General features: G+C 35.6%; 3 protein-coding genes and 1 non-coding gene across 8 annotated transcripts in view; 2 read left to right on the top strand and 2 right to left on the bottom strand.

Moving 5' to 3' along the window:
- LOC129239329 (beta-1,4-mannosyltransferase egh) overlaps positions 1 to 3,796 on the top strand; it is a 41,490-nt gene extending 37,694 nt beyond the window's left edge. For all 3 annotated transcript variants that reach the window (XM_054874763.1, XM_054874764.1, XM_054874765.1), the window contains exons 3-4: positions 1,609 to 2,267; positions 2,554 to 3,796. In XM_054874763.1, the coding sequence (XP_054730738.1) occupies positions 1,609 to 2,181 (573 nt within the window). In that variant the 3' untranslated portion in view covers positions 2,182 to 2,267; positions 2,554 to 3,796. The remainder of the gene's footprint in view (positions 1 to 1,608; positions 2,268 to 2,553) is intronic.
- Positions 3,797 to 7,265: 3,469 nt separating this feature from the next.
- Positions 7,266 to 7,357, bottom strand: Trnai-uau (transfer RNA isoleucine (anticodon UAU)). Its single transcript is given in 2 exon segments — positions 7,266 to 7,301; positions 7,320 to 7,357. It is a non-coding gene; the product is annotated as a tRNA-Ile (tRNA).
- Positions 7,358 to 13,605: 6,248 nt separating this feature from the next.
- Positions 13,606 to 17,505, top strand: LOC129237629 (TATA element modulatory factor). Of its 2 annotated transcripts, none has more exons than XM_054872499.1 (6): positions 13,606 to 15,393; positions 15,463 to 16,140; positions 16,196 to 16,388; positions 16,454 to 16,784; positions 16,845 to 17,072; positions 17,131 to 17,505. In XM_054872499.1, exons 1-6 carry the CDS (start codon positions 13,680 to 13,682, stop codon positions 17,329 to 17,331), a joined length of 3,345 nt encoding a protein of 1,114 aa, XP_054728474.1. In that variant the 5' UTR covers positions 13,606 to 13,679; the 3' UTR covers positions 17,332 to 17,505. The 2 variants fall into 2 exon arrangements, with proteins under 2 accessions (XP_054728474.1, XP_054728475.1); XM_054872500.1 differs by having other exon boundaries at positions 13,607 to 15,393; positions 16,454 to 16,775.
- A 38-nt stretch (positions 17,506 to 17,543) lies between these two features.
- LOC129237630 (uncharacterized Golgi apparatus membrane protein-like protein CG5021) lies at positions 17,544 to 18,685 on the bottom strand. 2 transcript variants are annotated; one of them, XM_054872503.1, is made up of 3 exons: positions 18,484 to 18,685; positions 18,270 to 18,352; positions 17,544 to 18,214 (listed from the first exon to the last, which is right to left on the bottom strand). In XM_054872503.1, the coding sequence occupies exons 1-3, from the start codon at positions 18,496 to 18,498 to the stop codon at positions 17,671 to 17,673; spliced, it is 642 nt and encodes a 213-aa protein (XP_054728478.1). In that variant the 5' UTR covers positions 18,499 to 18,685; the 3' UTR covers positions 17,544 to 17,670. The 2 variants fall into 2 exon arrangements, with proteins under 2 accessions (XP_054728478.1, XP_054728476.1); XM_054872501.1 differs by having other exon boundaries at positions 18,475 to 18,685.
- Positions 18,686 to 21,598: the final 2,913 nt, after the last annotated feature.

Raw genomic sequence — 21,598 nt, forward strand, 5'->3', positions numbered from 1 at the left:
GGCACCAATGCATAAATTGTATACATATAACATACGTTTGGTGAAAAGTGGGTAGGTATTGGAAAACTGAGCGAAGCACCTCCCATAAAAACTGAATTTTCCAAATCACTTTTCGACGGAACCACAAATGATGTGATACAGTTACACAAATTGGCAATACCTCTCTTTTGGTGAAAAGTGGTAGATTTTAGAAAAGGGGACGTAGCAATTCCCATACCAACTGAAACCCTCATATAGATTTCTCTGGAACCTCTTTTGCTAAGGTACTGAAATTTCATTAAATTACATAAATTACGAATGCCGTATTTAAGGCGAAAATCAATAGGTATTGAAAAAGGGAGCGTGGCATCTCCCATACAAACTTTAATCTCACATCCTGTGTGCAAAATAAAGGAATCGACGGAAATTTCAAACTATTAAAACAATTTTATGGACAAAATGTATGTAGAATATTTTAACGCATTGCATGATTCAATTGAAATTGAATAAAACCTACTACTTACAGTGATAATAATTTCGGATGGTGTAGAGATTCGAACCTACGTTCTCTCTGAATTCCGAATGGTAGTCACGCACCAACCCATGTAAAAATGCAGCAAATTTTTAAGAAAATTTCGAACTTTTTGCTTAGAATTTTTAATTTTATTTGCTTATATGCAGTTTTATAACTAATTAAATTCTAGCGTAGCAAAGTGGAAGTCTGAAGTTGCTGAAAATTCCCATTAACTTTTCATTTTTTTGTTTTACTGCCAGTATTATATCTAACTTTTTTTAACTACATTGGAATTATCGTTATCGATAACTATAGTTTGGCAGCTAAGAATGGCAAACTGTGTTGATATTTCTGTTCCGTAACGTTTTGCAAGTCATCAGGAATCGTTTAAATTGTGAAAATTTACTTTGAAAAACAAAAATCTGTTCGCGTAGCTCATTTTAGATTGTAATGAAAAAAAATCATTCCAACAATATTCTGTTTTATATTATCGTTTTAAGTTCTCAAGCTCTTAAAAAAACACCACATACATATTCTTCAATACAATGCTTGAACACTTGAATGGAAAAATTTGGAGAAATTATTAAAAACCAACGCGAATTTTCAGATATTTTTCAGTATAAAATTAACAAAAGAATGTATTATGAAGAAGACTTAGAATATTGTAAAAAACACTATTGACTGGCTGTATGTAATTTGAGAAACACTCATTTGAAGTTGAGAGAGCGAAAAGTAAAAAATCAAAGAAATGACTTGTGTCTAAGTACTTTGACTATGCATGGGCACCTTATATTTTAAGTAATAAAAATGTGAAATAACAATGTATACATATATGTATGTACATACAATGCATCCAGTTTGTATGAAAAGCTTTTTTTTAGTTTCGTATGCTCCCTATATTCCTAGAATTGTGTTCCTTGGATTACCGATATTTCTTGCCGTACAAATATTTTAAACAATAGTGTAGTTTGGAAAAATTTCTGAAATATAGTGAAATACAAAAATACATATACTAAAATCATTATTCTAATTTTCTGATTTTTTTTTTCTTTAATTTTATATACTCGCACATATTTCTCAGCATTTAACAAATATTTTTCCTTATAATCTTCCAGGTTTCTGCTGAACGCCAAGTATCCTTCGATAACGGCATCGACGGCTCTGTAGCTGAGGACTGTTTCTTTGCCATGCGAGCCTTTGCCCAGGGTTACACTTTCAATTTCATCGAAGGTGAAATGTACGAGAAGTCCCCATTCACGCTGCTCGATTTCTTACAACAACGCAAACGCTGGTTACAAGGCATATTACTCGTCGTACACTCAAAAATTATACCACTCAAGCACAAACTCTTGCTTGGCATCAGCGTCTACTCGTGGGTTACCATGCCGCTATCCACTTCGAACATTATTTTTGCCGGCCTCTATCCAATACCATGCCCGAATTTAGTGGATTTCGTTTGCGCTTTTATTGCCGCCGTTAATATATATATGTATGTATTCGGTGTCATAAAATCATTCTCGCTGTATCGTTTTGGGCTACTAAAATTTATGGCCTGTGTATTGGGCGCCGTTTGCACCATACCAGTGAATGTGGTTATCGAAAATATTGCCGTAATTTGGGGGCTATTCGGCAAGAAGCACAAATTCTATGTGGTGCAAAAAGACGTGAGAGCAATGGAAACTGTTTGAGTGGAGAGCGGAGAGTCTGCATCACCTTCACATTGCTTCAGCACTCTTTTATTAGCTGTCGCTATTAAAGCCACATAAGCGTAAAGGTGAGTGAGGATGGGGGTGAAACCAAATTAAAAAGAAGTGATAATAATAAATTCATAATTATTCGCGCACAATTTTTTATCTCTTTTCTTGGGAATTAAAAAAAGAAACTAAAAATTCTAGTATACTAATATGTGGTAATTGTAGTCGGCAAAATTAATAGCGTAAAATAATTAGTAATTATCACCGGAGCTTATGATTTTTATCCCAATACAATTTTTAAACCTTCATTACTTTTTGACATTAACTTAAATACATTTATTTATATGTTGTTTGTTTTTCATTTAGATTGTGCTGCCCAGGACAAATATACTACAATTACCAAAAACTCAACACATATGGTGCGATACTTTGCTTATGCGTCCTTTGCTCTATGCCATTGTAGCCAGCGTCCAATTAGCCGTCGCGGTCACCAGTGCCATCGCCTGGACACCATTATAGTTGATATTGCTGTTGCCACAAAACAAATCTCCTGCGCACTTTTCACCTTTTGTCAAATCCTCATGAAAACTTGAATGCACAAATGCGAAATCACGCACAGACGCTCCTACCCAGCACCACCACCAACACTACGAACACCATCACGCAAACAGCACAAACCCATTTACAAAATTAGTTCACTCACACTTATAGCATAAATATCATTATAGTTTATATATATACATATATTTTACATACAGTAATTAGATCTAAATTTGTTTAATATTATTACATGTTATGGAGAAAGAGTTATTGCATCAGTTGTGTGTGTATAGTCAACTAATAATGATGTTGATCTGGTGATGATTAAAATGTTAATTTTGTTGAACAATTCTATCAGACCCTAAGTATTTACTTATATATGTATACAGAAGCTTGCAACAAATATTTGTAAAAACTAACCGTAGTGTAACTTCTAACCATGAACTACTGTATGTACAAGCAGACACCGTTTCACGAAAAAAGCGCACATGCAAATTGGTTTCGACGTAAAGTGTCTGACCCAAAAGACATCTAATACATCTACTTCGTACACATTACCCCACTCTCTTTTATAATTTTGTATAATACAAAGTTTTATTTTCTCTTTAACTAGCTTGAGTTACTCTATTGTAATTTTTTTTCCACAAAAATTTAATTATTTAAGTCAAATATAGTTAAAAATTAATGTAGCAAAAGTCGTAAATATTTTTAGTTTAAAGTACATAATCTACAATATAAGTTAAAAAAATACATCCCAATTGTTGCAAGCATAGAAAAAATTGAAAAAGCAACAAAAACACACTGTAAAAGCTTTAAGAAATTGAATGAATATTTATGTACATATTATTTTCTATATGTTTTTCATTTTTATATATAATACTTATACAACCTCTTATTATTTTTGTTTATATATTGTCTCATTGTCGCATTAGTTGTAAGCCTAAAACAAAGTGAAGCAAATTATTAAAATCATCATCTTCGACAAAGTTAAATTACATTAAATTGTTAACACGCATACAATACAAAAAGTAAAAATTAAATAAAACAACAACAAAGTATTACCATGAAATGCTCTTTTTTTGTTCCATCGTATTGTTTTACATATAATACATATATACAGTGGTAGCCAAACATATGCAACTATTGGACTATTATGAAATAATTACACATTTTTTTACTTCAATTTTGTAGAACGTTGATTGAAAGTACAACTATTTTCGTTCGGTATTTTTATTTTTATTTAAGGTTTTCAAATTAAACAAAATCCATCCTTATACAAAAACAAATAATTAAATTTTTTTATAACAATGCAATTTTTTAAAACAACATAAAAGTTATGCTAAGCGGATACTTAGTTACTTACTGCTATCCTGATCTCCTCGCGGTGCATAGGGTGTGTACAATAGTCTAAATTGCACTCTATTAGGTGCTGCATAGCAAATGTCATTCCAGCTGTAATTTGCGGTATAGAATTCTCTATGTACCCCGTGGATTTCATCTTAGCGCCTGAACCGATATGGTTCACGGAGCGTGTGACCAATCCACCGCCACTTAGACCTACCAATCTCAATCGGTACAGATGCCTGTTGGGTACGGTATCATAGATAAACATGAAACGACGGGACGCCTGTAGACTAACGGCAGTCATAACTGGCTTCCGGTCTATCGGAGAACAAGCCGCCAAAATGGGCATCCCTCACAACACATACTGTCATAGTTGTAAACAACCGGAGAAAAAGGAAACAATCTTCCATTTCCTCTGTGAATGCCCTGCCCTATGGAAGGACAGAATATTAACCCTGGGCAAACCGCTGTTCAAGAGTCTCGAGCAACTGTCTGGCTTAGACGTCAACAACCTAATAAGGTTCCTAAACCGCACAGACTGCATATAGTCTTGCTGTAAATAACTGTTAAACAATTTGGTAACGAGGATGTGGCAACAAAATGGTGCGGGGAATCACCACTCTAACCAACCAACCACCAACCCACCAGATCTTCGTTTCTTATTTTTTCCCCACCATATAGATGGCCAAATATTTTTGTTGCGGTTGTTGTTGTAGCAGCATAAACATTCCCCACACATATGCAGGGAATGGAAAGCTGCTGAAGTGGCAGTCATTCCGGTTACGTAGAACCGGCTGCCGTGGGAACGAACCAAGTATTCTTCGCAAGCATTTATTAATAATTCCTTGAATTTTCAATTCTATGTGGAAGGAGCCTTTCAATGTTTCGGATCCATAGAATAGCAAGGATTTAACGTTGGACTCAAAGATGCGCACCTTCCTTTTGCGTGAGATCTGGCCCAATTTCCATACGTTTCCGTAAAACCGATAAGCTGATACTTAGTAGAAAATCCACCATTTTTTATCACGGCTTCACATCGTCTTTGCATTGAAACCATTCAATTATCGATGGCTCTCATCGGAATCGATTATCAGGCCTCCTGAAGTATATTGAAGATATCATTGCCATTTCTTACGCTACACCTATCTATCCACCTATTAACCAGCTCCCAAAAGTTCTAGCTGGTAGACACAATGCAATGGGATTTCCCACTCACACATGATCACATAACAGTCCCTAACATATTTTTGTACTCCTATTGGCCCATAATTCCATTAATTTACTTTGCTGTTTTCTTACAACAGTGAGGATCATATGGCTTATTAAATGGCCTTCGCACGCAACACATTTCATCGCTGCCCGTTAAATAAAATTTCGGCTCATCGCTGAGTAGAAACAAATTAACAATTGGGTAAGACTCCGTCAGAAAATATGAGATTTGCAAGTGGTCTTTCGATTTCTTTGAAACTTTGGGAAATATTAGTTCTAGGTAAGATACATTCGAGCCTAAAAAGATTTTGAAAAATTTTCAAAATTGAGTCATCTACGCCATGTTGAAAATCGGGACCGTGTTTTTTTCAAAAATCAATATTTCTTGAACCGTTGGATGGATTTCAATGCAATTTACAGACAATATAGAAACAAATAAGTAGTTTAAATTAGTATTATGTTAAAAAAAAAATTTCGAAATTTTGACCAAAAAAGTCAAAAAAATTTTTTGAATCAATTTTTAGTTGATTTGGCCAGTTTTTTAGATTTTCTGTTATACACGTAACGATTCCTTATAATTTAACCTTTATTTTGAAAAAAAAAATTTTATGGTGTCTATAATAGTTCTCGAGATATTGCGATTTTAGTGGAAGCGCACACGCACGGTTCGCGCTGCGTTATGTGCTCCTGTATGAAGTGACTGGAGCAGACTGCTGCAGGTCTGTGCGCGTTTTTCTACTCCCGCGCTGCGTAACCGCGAACTTCACGGTGCGCGCTTCCACTAAAATCGCAATATCTTGAGAACTATTATAGACACCATAAAATTTTTTTTTTCAAAATAAAGGTTAAATTATAAGGAATCGTTACGTGTATAACAGAAAATCTAAAAAACTGGCCAAATCAACTAAAAATTGATTCAAAAAAATTTTTTGACTTTTTTGGTCAAAATTTCGAAATTTTTTTTTTAACATAATACTAATTTAAACTACTTATTTGTTTCTATATTGTCTGTAAATTGCATTGAAATCCATCCAACGGTTCAAGAAATATTGATTTTTGAAAAAAACACGGTCCCGATTTTCAACATGGCGTAGATGACTCAATTTTGAAAATTTTTCAAAATCCTTTTAGGCTCGAATGTATCTTACCTAGAACTAATATTTCCCAAAGTTTCAAAGAAATCGAAAGATCACTTGCAAATCTCATATTTTCTGACGGAGTCTTACCCAATTTTCCATTTGCTCGCTGAATGGCATGCTTTTTTATATTGAATTTATTAATTATTCCCGGAATCGTACTACTGTATATATATATATAAATATATATAATCAGCAATCATCTCTTTCCAACGCTCGATTCCCAACTTGTCTCTAGCCATAATAAATTTAATAAACCGCGTTGATATGCTTAAATAAGCACCACAAAAAACAGTGATATTATATCTTTTGTACAATTATAAATTATGTCCAGTGACAGCACCACTAAAAGTAACAGTAAAATACCGCTTTAATAGTGTTTCTTGAAATTATTCTCAAGAGTTGCATTTGTTTATGGACACATTTTTTGAGTTTTTATAAAAAATTTAATAATAGTATGTTTCTATAAAGTAGGGTTTTGTTTAATTATAAAATATTAAATAAAAGTAGGCATACCAAACCAAAATAATTTAACTTTCAATTAATATTCTACAAAATTTAACTAAAAAATGGGTAATTATTCTATAATAGGGCAATATTATTTGGCCGCAATTGTATATTTGGTGGTATTTGAAATCCTAAAAACCGAAATACAAACAATACAAATATATGCGAACATTTTTATGCAGCTAAACCATATTCCACTACTGTGCTGAGTTTTACTTTTAGAAATAAATAAATAAATATAATGAATTTCAACCAATTTGTTATTTTCCTAATGTAATGATAATATGTGTATGTTATATAATATAATACTTATAATAAATAAGAAATAATAAAAAAATTGATTGCTCCAGGTGAGGCTCGAACTCACAACCCCGGCATTGCTCACAAGTTACTGATTATAAGTACCGTGCGCTAACCAATTGCGCCACTGGAGCTGTATTTATTTGTTGGCAAAATGCATACATAAGCAATTGCCCAATGTTCAATCTCAGCCAATGCTTTTATGTAAACGTATACTCAGAGTTGCATTGCCGCTTGATAAAAATAATTTAATAGTGATAACGCTGTGTGTATTATTGTGATTTTTTTACACATAGAACAAAACTAATTTATATTATATTTATAAAACTTAAATGAAATTTTAAGAAAAAATAATTATTCTCAGATGCGTTGATAAATTTATAACCAACTACAGTGGTATGCATACATATTTTGTGCAGCGTAAACTTTTCGTATGATTGAACTGTATATATTGCGCCAAAATTAAGCAATATACATCATGAAAGGAAAAGTAGTTACAATTGCACCTTTCCCCTATGCTTTCAACTCCTCAAAGTACATTAGCTACAATTACTCCATTTTAGGTATAATCTGCTCTTGACCGAATATATCTTTGTTTTTACCTTTTTATTAAAACCCAATAGTACATATTTGTACATATACATACATATAAGGCCTCTTTTACTCGCCACTTCTTTGCTCGCTATCTATATACTCGATTAACTTGATTATTGACGAAAAATTTGTTTGCGAAAGCAACAACAAAGTTATTGAGTAAGATTCGCAGATAGCAAGTATGGCTATACCTCATCCAACTGGTATCTTATAATCTTACTATCTCACAAGCACATGTAATTTAAGGCAGCTCTATTCTAGCATTGCCAGTTGCGTCATCTGTTCGCCACTTGTTAAGTCTTGGCGAATAGAAGAGGCCTATAATTGGCGCTTACTAATTTTATTAAGCCTTGCATTGATATTTGACTCCGTATGCGGTATTGTAATTTTTGTTATTGTGAATAGTACATTTGAAAAAAGAAGGCGAAATTTAAAGTTACAAATTGTGTATTAAAATTTTTGACAGTCCTTAATAATATTCCTATTTTATTTGCTAATGCTAATATCTTAATCTTGATCAAATAAAACTGTCTTAGTTAATTTTCTGCCATGAACTCAGTTTTGATTTTGTTGGCATTGATGTTAAAAATGTGAAGCACATAAACGGTGGCAATACTATCACTAAACGTTAGAAAGCTAATAATGGAGAAAAGGAAACATACGACTGAATATATTTTTAATAAGCAAAAACAAAAATTATAGACGAAAGCACTTGGCGCATATTTTACTAAATTTGCCATGCGAACGTTCACTCGATCTGTTTTGTTCTTGCATCTGTTAAAATGTCTATTGTGAACATGTTCTATTTTTCTTTTTGACAAACTGACTAGGCGAATTGAATACTGAAGGTGGCGTCTTCCCAAAACAGATACTTTATTTTTTGCTATTCTGACAACTCTGACGTGAGACTCCTTTCCAATACAAAATAAACGAACAAAACAAACAGAAGGAGGATAAACTACATGTTTTTGTGAAAATTCAGTGAATGGCTTGGTAATATTGTGATTCGTGAAATTTAAACTAAACAAACTAATGGAAACGAAGTTCCGAGTGTTAAATTGTGAATGCACGTGTTATACAAATACCTCCAAACGACCTTTGTTTTTGCAAAACCAATTCACCAAGTTCCACTAAAAAAGCGAGGAGAAGCAAAACATGTAATCCAAGATATGCAACAAAGTGGTGTAATTGAGCTGTCAATAAGCCTGAGGAGCTCACCGGATGTACTGGTTAAAAAGAAAGATGGAATCACCCAATTTCGTGTGGACTACAGAAAGCTGAATGAAATCACGAAAAAGGACAGCTACCCGTTATCGCGGATAGATGACACTCTAAACACTTTTTACGGTTCGAAATAGTTTTCCAGACTTGATTTAAAATGTGGTTATGGGCAGGTGGCAATTGAGAATTGCGATCGTAAGAAGACAGCCTTCAGCATAAGAGATGGGTTGTTACAGTTTTCAACGCGCCAGCAATCTTTGGGGACTTGATGGAGCATGTGTTGAGGGGACTCTACTGTAAAGCGTGTTTGGTCTATTTGGATGACATCATCATTATGGGTAAAAATTCGTAATGTTCATCTGAAAAACTTGGAAGATTTGCTTGAGCGCATTGCCTCCGCGGGACTACGATTCAATGCGAAGAAGTGAGGCTTGTTTAAAACAGAAGCCACATATCTTGGAAATAAGGTTACAACCGAAGGTATCAAGACAGAAGAAGATAAAATAAAGGCAGTAAAAGATTGGCCACAACCAATAAATGTGCACGAAATGAGTTTCCTAAGACTGTGCTCGTATTACCGTCGTTCCAAAATTCGCAATTGTTGTCCGCAACCTCCCAAATCTTACTAAGAATAATTGTACTTTTGTGTGGCACAAAGTTCAATAGGAAGTATTCTAGCAGCTGAACGAGCTTCTTTATACTGCACCTGTCCTAGCGTGTCCGGTAGTGAAAGACAAGTTTGTTGTGGATACAGAGGCTAACGTGTATGGAATAGGAGCAGTACTGCCACAGATTACCAATGGGCAAGAAAAAGTGATCACATACTATAGCAGAGTTCTCGGCAAGCCGGAAATGAATGATTGCGTGACCATATGGAAACTGTTAGCTGTGGTTGAGTGCGTAAAACATTTCCACAAATATCTGTACGGTCAACGATTTGAGCTAAGAACTGATCATGCAGCATTGAGATGGTTACTTCAGTTTAAGCATCCGGAAGCACAAATTGCACGGTGGATCGAAAGACTGCAAAATTTCGAGTTCGAGCATCGAAAAGGGGACATTGTTCCGAAGTCGCGAGATCTGAAGAGATAGTTGATATTAGAGTATTGCATGCACAGCCCGATGATAAGCGGAAACCAAGTGCGATAAGAAGAAATGAATTGGCTGATGTTGACTTGGAAAACATCATAGAAGCGAAAGACACAGAAGAATCTGAAACTTAAATGGCGATAGAAGATCCTGTGGCTTAATGCATATTGGGTGTAGTGGAACAGCCTTAAAATTATTGATGGAATTCTGCATCGCGTATGGAAAATCGAAGATGAAAATCATTCCCGCAATCTGATTATAGTTCCTGAATCCAGGATTATATCCGTGTCGAAAAAATTTCACAATGGGGCATGCGGAGGTTATCCGGGAGAAGATTAGGCAGCGGTCTTACAAGGTAAATTGCAGAAAATCAGTTGCCGATTGGTTTTGAAATTGATCGCATGGTATGGCAGCGAGAGATCCAAGGGACAGAAGCTGTAGAAGATACAGCAATACAACGCGGGTTCATCGTTTGGCCGAATGGCCACGGATCTGTCCTGTCCGTTTCCAACAAGTGACTTTGGCAACAAATATGTGCATGTTATTATTGACTACTTCAGTAAGGAGGCTAGACCCATTGCTGAGGTTTTTGTGCAGAACTGCTTGACTCAGTTTGGAGTATCTTTTGAGCTCCGTTCAGACCAAGGAATAAACTTCGAGTCCGCGATATTTAAAGAAATGTGTTGCTTGTTGAGAATTAAGAAAGTACGTCCAACACCCTTTCACTCTGTAGGAGTACTTGCGAAACGTAGTTGGAAAGTGTCAACGAAATTGGGACGAGGCATCCAAATATTTCCGATTGCCTATCGCTCAGTTGTATAAGTACATGAAACTACTGACCAATCGCCTGCCAGGCCATCTTTGGAAGCGATTTAAGGCAGTAGTCTGCTTTAGAAGCCGAAAAAAAGCGTTTTTTTAGCAACTTTTTTTGAAAGGGAAGGAAATCATTGCCGTAAACGGAATTTTAAGACGATAGTGTACTATATTTAAGGTTTAAAAAGCAATATTTATTTTTAAAAAATATTGAAATTTTTTAAAGTTGTAAGTATTTTTCTGGAGCGCCTGGAGTCTGCACTTGTAAATCGGTGCCGGTGATGGAGGTCGTGCGATGCATCTGAAACAGTCGAACCAAATTTTTTTTTAATTTTTATAAGTTTCTTTTCTTTATGAACTAAAAAAATACCGAAGAAGTTATAAAATTCCAAATTTTTTCGAAGTTTGAAAAAAAATTCACTTTTTTAAGAAAAAAAAATTGACTTTAAGTTGCAAAACAAGTAGTTTAAATAATACTTTTGTCCAACTTTTTTAGTTCAAATAGAAGATAATTTAATACTGAAGCTAGATCACTTTGGTTTTTTTCGATCGAACATATATTCTTTTTGCTATCGCCGGCACCGTTTTCTAACACTTGTGAAAATGAAAACTCGAGAAAACGCGCTTTAAAGTTCTGCCTGAGCATTCGCACCTGCTCGACGCTCCGCCACCAAAACTGCTCTAGCTTCGAAAATATGTCGAATTGGCCTCTGGAATTTTAAAGACATATTCTTGGATAGTTTTGGAAGAGATTTAAAACAAAACAAAAAAATCGATTTTTTGAAGCCTGTAAAGCAGACTACTGCCTTAAGGCTGATTTAGGGTTCGGAAGAGGGGTAATTTCGGCAATATACGAAGATAGTCGATGGGAAACACTGCAGGGTGACATGGATGAACTACACTATCATGTGAGGCAACACACACAGCTAATGAGTAACAAAATGAATAATCGATTTGACCGTGCTGTAAACGCCAAAGAATTTAGCGACAGTAACTTCGTACTTCTTTATAACTCGCAAAGAAAGGAAGGTGCTCCCTAGGAAGGTCCACACAAGGTGATTAAAAATTTAATGATGTGATGTACCGCATACAGCAATGCAAATCTAGACAGGGGAAAGTCAAATTAGATCACCTGGAGAGATTATATCCATTTAGATCTTAGAGTTTGCGGTCTAATCGGGACGATCAGACTTAAGCGGAGGGTAGTTGCACGCTGCAAGCTTATTATGATGCCGATGAGGCACCAGTTATTTTGCACGATGTTGTTTTGATCATATATTCATTAGTCGGTTTCCTGAAACGGTGATGAGAATAAATTTCTTTGCTAACTGAGTTATCTGTTATTGAGAATGAAATACAAATAAATGTTAAAAGGCTTATAATACGTTTCGTGCTTTACTCCCAATCCGACTCATACAAAATTTCTCTCCCGAAATCTAGGATTATTTTATAATATTATATTTTTATAATTTAGATGTGATAACGTCTTATAATTCGATGTAGCCGGCTGCACGCACCAAAAAATGTGGCGTTATCTTGCTCATGCGTCGTTACCTTGCTTGAACTGCAAGCGAGAGCGCGGAACGAACGACAAAGAGCGCAATCCGCTCCCGCGTTCGGCAACGTTCGACATCTGGCTCTCTCTTACTTGAGTGAGCATATATATGCGCATATGCATATAAATTCACATATTTGTATTTGAATATGCCTTCTTTCTGTGTGCATGGGAGAATAGGACTATGATAGGAAGAGTAGGAAATGAAAAGGAGTGTTTCGAGTGTACTGTGTCTTGAAAAAGTCAAATCGATGATGGTGCCTCTTAGTGTTGTTGACTTATTAACGTCTGATGCACAATCGAAATTGAATATATCTTTCATGAATTTGGTAAATGTTTCGTAATTTTTCACGTTTGTGTGAATGTAACTTGATCAATTCCATTGCAATTCCATATACCTCCTCCTCTATATCCATACAAAATATCTATCAAACAATTAAATTTTCTGAAAAATGTAACCATTCCATCAGTATTTTCTTATTGCGTTGTCACGTTAAACTATCGTCAGTAAACCGACTTTACAGACAACCGCTTTTTTTTTTGTTTCATAATCCTAGATTATTAGCATACTTTTTTACAGTGTTTTTTGTGTTATAGATAATTATTTTTACAAATGTAAAGAGAAAAAATCAAAGTAAAAACTAAATAATATGCCTAGATGCCGGTAAAGAAAACATGTTTGTGGACACAATTCTAAAAAAACTTTTGTTAGACATTATTAATTATGCATTCGTATTACAGAAAAAAGGGTGTGTCCATAAACGCTTTGTTCTCTTATTACTTATTATGAAATGTAATTGGGAATTTCGATTGGGAATTGCTGCAATAATTAAATTAATTATTCCTTCTCCTTGTCTTTTCTTCATATCGTTAATAATTAAACAAACCAAAAACTCTAAAATATTCCACCAAAGCAAAACAGTCTAGACAGCTGATTGTAAATTTTGCATTACTGCATATATGAATGTACTTTTATCGATTACCGCATTGCCTTATTACCGGACTTAGCCTAAAATCCCCTAATATAAGTCACAACACTGTTTGCAAAAGGGTTTCTTAAACAACCATATAGTGCATAACGAATACAACTCTGCCACTTGTTTTAAACAGCTGGCAAAAAGAATAAATAAATATAAATAAAACGATATCAAAAATAGATAGATGGCAGAGTTTTGTGGAAAAACATGAGTTGGTTTGAGGCGAAAGGTCTAAATTGGGCAAAAAGTGCAATAAAAGAAGCAGTTGCTTCCATTGACAAAGCGCTTGATATACAAGACGACCATACAAGTGGTGATAAAAATACACAAGTGCAAAAGAGTGCGACTGCGACGTCAGCTGGTGGAGCTGTACGAAAACAAAAGCTGCCAGGAGCTGCTAATCGGGAAAGAAACGACAGCCTCAATGTAGCTACATCGCAGACTAGTATAGAAACCAGCAGTCCTACTGCTACAGTAAGCTCAGTCACTACAATATCCTCGCCCACATCGGCAGCGCCGTTGGTCTCATCGACATGGGGCTCATTCACAGGTTCTTTTTTTGAAAATCCAAATGTACAACAGACCATCACAGCTCCGCCACGTACAAGTGCAGTTAGTGTAGATATGCAGTCCGCTGGTGTAAAACCACAACGTGATGCATCACCTAGTCCGGGGGCAGGTGACAGCGAATCGCCGACCAAACATCGACCTTCTATTACTTCAACAACATCAGATTCTGTGGAGTTGCTCTCACCGCCTGTGTCAAGTAGTTCGGAACTACAGTCGCCAGCTCCTGGTGTCCATAGCACTAATAGCAATGATGCATCCGCGTCTGCGGAAACCATTAGTGTGACACCAACCTTTGATAATGAGGTTATTGGTAAAAATTTTTGCATGTCAACAAGTGCCTCACTGCCAGACAGCATTGTAATTATCTCAGAAAAAGAGGAATACGAAAAGGAGGAAGATTCAATATCTTACAAAACGATTGTTGGGGACTCGCTAGACCCTGCAGAAAATGAAGGCAAGTTTTTAGTGTATGTTTTGCTGAACGTTTTAACTTCTCTACTTTACGTTTCAGAAAGCATTGTCCTCCCTGCAGCACACTTCACTAACCCTATCGAGTTGCCGGCCGTTTCAACCAGTTGCTCTCCGAGCCAAAAAATGATTATATCTCTGGAAGATGCACACAGTGATTCACATCATGCCGATTCGGACTCCACGCAAAGTTTCGAAGACGTGCAAATGCAGACAAGTTGTGTCGTTAGCCAATACTTGGAGAAAACACAGACTGTTTCTCCAGCATCTGACGATCAAACAGATCCCTTGAACTCTAAATCAAACTCGTCACCACACAATTCGAACGATGAAATGGAAACTACCACATCGTCAGATATAGAAATTATTTCGAACCCCACAGGCAACGGCGACTCCTCCAGTACAAATAGCATGACACGTGCCAGCCCTTTAAAATGGAAAAAACTAATGAGTGGTCAGCCGAGCAGTTTACCGTCTTCGAAGAAAGGACATATTCGTGGTCCATCTGAAATATCTATACTATCCGAAGATTCTCAATCAGAACTTGATAAACTTTTGCATCGCATTAGCGAACTGAGTGATACCTTAGAAGCCCGCGAGTTACGTTTATTGCAGTTGGAAAGGCAAAATGTGAAACTACAAGAGCGTAATGCCGAAATCGAGAATATTCTGGATACCATGAAATCGAATAGTGGCAATATTGATACCGCAGAGGGTTATACACAACGATTATCGGCATTGGAAAAGAAGTTCCAAGCCAGCATACGTGAGCGGGATGCGCTGCGCATACAACTTAAGGACCTGAAGGAGGAGCTGCAGCTGAAGATACCTAAAGAGCAATTGACAGAAAGTAACATAATGATTGAGGAGTTGCGATCGGAAGGTATACACAAAGAAATATCTGGAACTATGTATAAAAGGTTTTTTTTTTAATTTAATTTATTTTCAATAGGTGAAAAGTTATCGAAGGAAATTCTCCAACAGTCTAATATCATAAAAAAAATCCGTGCAAAAGAAAAAACCACTGATGTAACGTTAAAAAAGAACAAAGAAGAAATTGCGAGTCTAACAGATGAGCTTGAACGACTCAAAAAAACCTTAAACGCAAAGGAAGAAATGGAACGCTCACAAATTGAAGCAGTATATAAAATGTCTTCCGAGAAACGCAAGCTTGAGGACGAAAACGCACAGATGCGCAGCAAGCTTGAAGATTTACAATCGAGGTTGAGCACTTTACAGTCAAGTTTCGAAGCGGCAAAGTTGGAATTGCAACAACGTACGCGCCAACACACTGATCTAACACGCACCGCTGAAGAAGCGATTTCCGCGAAGAAAGAGCGCGAATTGTTAAAAGCAGAGAATCAAGAAATTTTAAAACAGTTAAACGAATTACGTGAGAAATTACGTAATACGGAGCAGGGGACAGCAAGGCGAGAACAACAGCTGCGAGAAGACAATAGGGAACTGATGAGACGTTTGGAGGCAGCGGAAATGCGTGCAGAGGCATCTGCGCAGGAGGCGAGTTTGACAACAGTGCCACTGATGCGGCAACTGGAATCGCTACAAAATACGCTAACCCAGCGAACTAGCAACTGGAATCAAGAGGAAAAAATACTACTGGACAAATTAGGTAAGATTGTAGGGAAATCTTGCACAGCGACGCTATTTATATATATTTTTTACAGTTTCTGCACAGAATAAATTGAAATCACTAGAAAATGTGGAGTCAAAATATGAAGAACGTGTTGAATTGCTACAGAAACGTTGCGCCGAACTCGAGGAATCCCTTTCACACGCGTTGTTGCAGGAGGAAAAAGCGAAAATGGCGCTGCAGCAAGCCCAACTGGACCATACAATGAAGGAAAGCAGCGTGAAAAAGTAAACAAAATATTTGCAAACAATTTTATAAACACTGTTTTTCATGTTGTTATGTCCTTCCACAGAGAAATGGCCGACCATAAAGTACAACTCGAAGAGTATACGTCAAAGGTAGAGACTTTAGAGCGTAAAAATAAAGTATTAGAAGAGAAACTGCGAACGAAAACTGAAGAAAAAATTCAATGTTTTGTCGGCGGCGCTGATATGGCTCACAGTGGAACTGAGACACAGCGAATTGTTCCGCTATCGGCAGCAACTTTGGCGCCACATGAACTAACACGCCAACACTCACAGGAGCAATCTCATCGTTCACAGTCACCGGCAATGAGTTTTGAACACACTTCGCAGGAAGAAACAATGGAAGGTGGAAGCATTGATTGGCAGACAGTTAGTAAAGTAGCACTTTAATGGAAAGAAACAAATATAGTTTTGGCCTTATTTTGTACATTTTTGCAGGAAGATATCGACTGCGTTTCGAATTCTGGCCGTCACATGAGCAACCTTGCCTACGGCATGCATATGAATTTTATGGGGCACACCACATCTACACTGGAGCATTTACAATCAATGTTAAAGCAGCGTGATGGTGAGCTGGTGCATATACAATGGGAGTTAGCAAGGCTGCAGGAGGGGCGCAGTGTATTGACGGAGGAGATTGCCATGCTTACCACAGAACTTGAAGCCGTGAGTATGAGATTTTGTGTGTCTAGCATTAATACTTATTACTATTGTTTCGTATAAGACAAAGGAAAAGCTGCTCTCCCACGAATCACTGGAGCAAAGCTACGAAGAACTTCAGCGTAATTATGATGCGCTACTGCAAATGTATGGTGAAAAGGTTGAACGTACGGAGGAATTAGAATTAGATTTGAAGGAGGCACGTGAAGCGTATAAGGCGCAAATCAATGAGCTTTTGGCTCAGCCGTCGCGGCCCACTACATGATACTTATAATCTTGGCAATGCGGATGTTGTAGTGAGTTGAACCACTCTCTGGATCCACTTGTTATTTAATTCCATTTTAGTTTTAATTGTAATTATGATATTATATGTATGCAGTTATATAATATTATTATGTTTGATATTCTTTTCGAAATGTTGCTGTGCTGTTGTTGAGCTACAGAAGCGAAAGGTATCATTTAATAAAGTCATTGGTATAATTTATGCACATATTTGAAATAGTTTTAATAAAAAATAAAAATTGAAATACATAGTACATTTAAAAAACAACAAATTGAAAATTATCTAATACTAAGTTTACACAATTTTATTGGTAAACACCTTCTAAACAATATTAGTTGGTCTCGTAGTGGGTGGTTGTGCATTCGGTTTTGTCATCATGTCAACGGCATTTTTAAGCAGTTGCGTTTTGACGAAATCTGTAGCTGCGGAATTGAGATCCTTATTTGCACCGAAATTACACTTAACATAACCAAACAGATTGGCACCATTTAGTGCAAGTGCTATCATTACCAGCAGTAGCCATTTAAATTTTAAACCGAAAAGAGCTACTAAAAAGAAGAGTCCCCAACACACGGGAAATAATATCAAACCCAACCAGAATACGCGTGCTTCATTATTATTAACACGTCCTTGTTTGGATTCGAACACCCAGTGTGATACGCCTTCATCGTCAACGTAATTCCACCAACGTAGTCCAACTAGCAAGCGTCCCGTAATATTCTTTACGGTCCAAAAGTCAGCAGACAGAAATAGCACAACAAATACAAAGCTGGTGATAAAGGAGTCGCTGAACCAGCCGCAAAACATATACACAACCACAGCAGCGCCACGGAAGAAGAGATGGAAAAAGGTAACATAAGGATGTCTACAGCAAATAGAGTAATTTAAAATAAAATTATTTCATGAGTCTCATTACGTACGCATATTTTTTAACTCCGCCATCCTTATCCTGCATTTCATCCTCCTCGCCGAATGGAATAGTGTCGTCCTCCAACAATGGCACCTAAAATATGCAGCAATAGGAGAAGCGCCGATGATTGTTAATAATATTTAAATGATTCAAGAACAGGTCAGTTAGTAAAACTAATCCTGCCGAGTTAGTGGAACGGAAGCATGCAAACCTACATTTCTTACCGTAGCCGAAGACATCTTTCTGTTAGTCTAGTGCTAAGTACTGCGTTAATGGAATGTAATGGTTTCGCTCTTCGCTACAAGGTATTTTATATAGTGTGGCAAATTAATTAGCCTGTTATCGAGAACGTTTTCTACTATTATTTACACTTCAGCCAGTTACTCTGCTTACGTTTAAAAAGGCAATTCTGCAAAGTTGACAAAAAAATGATAAACACCAACCGAATGTCAAAAAATGAAGGAGATAGTAATGACATAAAAAGAATATACAAAAGATAGGCTTATGGTTTTTGTCTTAACTAAAACATTTCAGCTACATGTTCTTCCAGCAACTTTTAATGCTAGCAACATATCCCTTCAACATTCCCGAGAACTTACTTTGGCAAAGAAATTGTCGGCTTAAAAACTTAAATCCGCAGTTTTGGAGTACGTGTAAATTATAGTAGAACGGCATTATGAAACAAAATTTTTTTTGCTGTCTCTAAACAACACCTTTCATATCGAAATACTCCATTCATTTCATTACTACAGCTCTTGACATAAAAAATGATATCCCCTTATTGGATTTTATTTATTTATTTTTTAATTCTATATATCGTCAACAAAGTTATACATGAAGCAATGAATTATGAAGAACTACCTACCTACTAAACCTTACTGAATAAAAATGTCAACACATTCTCAGCTATAAAACTAGAGTTATCGATAACGCTAGTTCCCAAGCAGCTAAAAAACACTCTATACATTGTGGGGAAAATGGAAAAATTGATCAAAAAGTCGAAGTGGGGTCAGTGATGGTAAATGATTTTTTGAAAAATCCCTACACAGCCCAAAAAAATTCCCTACTTTTCCCTACGCTTATAAAAAATTTTCCCTATACAATTCCCTACATTTTTTCTCCTGTGTTTACACTATTAAGTTTTGGACTTGGTGCTATTTTGACACTTTATAATAAAAACAAATTTTATTTCAAATATATATAAGTACACATATTTACTATATTATAAACACAAATGTAAAGAAAAATTCAGCAAAAAGACTAAAAATTAGAATTTTTCATTACATTCAGTTCTGTTTAAAGCAAGGCAGAGTTTTTATTTTTTCAGAATCCGGCACGGTTTCTTTTAAGAGTGGGATTAAATGGTTCACCACTTGCAGCGCGGATTATGCTCATAGAAGAACATGCTAAGTCTTAATTGGAAATTTCTGGAACCATTTGGTTTACTCGATTTTTTCTTAAAAAACTCTGTTTATTTTAGGTGTCTTTTTTATTGCCTTCATATTTTTTTTGGTGCATTTATGATTCGGCGTGCTTCTGAAAACCAGACTTGCCGCAGTTCAAAACTTTGCCGCACACAACGCATTCTCATTTGAATGAATCGTTGGCCACAGCTTCCAACCAGTCACTAAAATTGTCGTCGTCAAGCCATTGTTATTGAACTTTTGTTTCCGATACTTGCATTGTTTTTTCTGGTGTTCCTCCGAAGAGTCAGTCGAAGAGGGGGAACTCATATATAAGTATATATGCATTTTAAATATAAAATAAGCTAAAACTAAATTATTTGCAAACTTACTTCAAACGTGAAAAGCACAAGAAAACTAACAATTTTCGCGCGAAGAAAAAATCGCATTAGCGTTAACAAAGAAAAAAACGGTAATGTTGCCGTATTAACGCTTTTAAAAGTATTCTGCCATAAAGAAAAAAAGTCTGACATGAAACCTTATGGCGGATTTTTATTTTAAATTAACTTTTCTAATTTTTCCCGCTTTTTCAAATTTTTTTCTGTCCTTCTTGAAAATTCCTTACATTTACAGAATTTAACAAAATCCGTCCTTCTTTTCCCTACACTCACATTTTTCGACAAAAATCCCTACATGTAGGGAATTTTCCCTACATTTACCATTACTGAGTGGGGTACCAATCAATACGTGTTGGTCTCAGTATTAATAATCTGAAGAAGGAAAATATTTACTATCAACCGTTCAAAAGTTATTACCAAAAAACCTTGTTTAATGTTGCACATTTGTATAACAAAATATTCGGAAGTAAACACACTTAGGAGTCAAACTTCACTTTTTCTTTACCCATGGTAATATATTTTATATGTTTTTTCTAAAAAAAACAAAAATTGGTAATAAAAATATTGGGAATAACTTAAATAAACATATTTAAGATTCTGATTGAAGTGCTAAATCTCCCCATAATAATAATAATAAATATATAATTAATATAAATAAGTGTCGAACGAAAATGTTAATGTTAATGTTACCCTGTTGAAGTTACGATTGATTTTATAATTTAAATATTTTAATTTTGAGCCATGTTGGAAACAATGTTACTGTGTGTATGGGTATGTTTGAAACAAGAAGCGTAACATTATATGGCGCCAATCGAACAGAAAGAGCTTCCAGAGCTTTGGAGGGTCAAAAATTATCATTACAAAAACAAATTAAAAAAAAGAGAGGCTTCTGAAAAACTTTTAAAAATTTATAAACAAACAGATCAAGCGATTTTTTATTGTCATTACGCAGGGGTGACAGTTTCAGTGCCTTTAGTAAATTAATATTCGAAAATTTGTTTTTTTTTCAAGAAAAAATCTTGAGACTATATTTTCTTTCTTTTTGATTCAATATATTCCTCTTCCGAATATTCAACTATAATTAATATTTTCGTTAAAATTTTTTCGCTCATTATAATTCTATTCAATCGATTTCAGGCGAATTCATTCAAGGTGGTGGCAACAACAATATTTATATGTGTTTTGTAATGTGGTATTTTGAATATAAATATGTAAACAAACAACTAAAGCAACAACAAAGAAACAGGTCACTTTAGCATTTGAGATACGAAATCCCAGGAAATAAACTAAATCAGCGCATTTCCCAATATCACCGTGTACACATTCGCCCTGGGTAGGCCCTGTAGCGTTTGTTGAAATTCGCCGATAAAGCAGATAAGAAGAAGAATGTGTGAGTTCGATTACTAGATACATGTTGCTAAGCAAAGTCAGCGTTGCTTTGATTGGTACTGCTTTCCATGTTGCAGTTATCAGTAATAAGGAACAATTTTTAAAAATAAATAAATGTTTTGCCTTTTACAAATTTTACTTATCTATTA

Source organism: Anastrepha obliqua, chromosome 2, assembly GCF_027943255.1.
Source record: "Anastrepha obliqua isolate idAnaObli1 chromosome 2, idAnaObli1_1.0, whole genome shotgun sequence".
Lineage (NCBI taxonomy): Eukaryota > Metazoa > Arthropoda > Insecta > Diptera > Tephritidae > Anastrepha > Anastrepha obliqua.

What these genes read in the sequence shown, in the direction of transcription:
- LOC129237629 (XM_054872499.1), top strand. Translation starts at nt 13,680, where the DNA reads ATGAGTTGGTTTGAGGCGAAAGGTCTAAATTGGGCAAAAAGTGCAATA. An exon ending in TGAGGAGTTGCGATCGGAAG is followed by an intron (nt 15,394 to 15,462) that starts GTATACACAAAG and finishes TATTTTCAATAG; the next exon opens with GTGAAAAGTTATCGAAGGAA. An exon ending in AATACTACTGGACAAATTAG is followed by an intron (nt 16,141 to 16,195) that starts GTAAGATTGTAG and finishes TATTTTTTACAG; the next exon opens with TTTCTGCACAGAATAAATTG.
- LOC129237630 (XM_054872501.1), bottom strand. Translation starts at nt 18,498, where the DNA reads ATGTCTTCGGCTACGGTAAGAAAT. An exon ending in CTTCGGCTACGGTAAGAAAT is followed by an intron (nt 18,353 to 18,474) that starts GTAGGTTTGCAT and finishes TGCATATTTTAG; the next exon opens with GTGCCATTGTTGGAGGACGA. An exon ending in GGCGGAGTTAAAAAATATGC is followed by an intron (nt 18,215 to 18,269) that starts GTACGTAATGAG and finishes TATTTGCTGTAG; the next exon opens with ACATCCTTATGTTACCTTTT.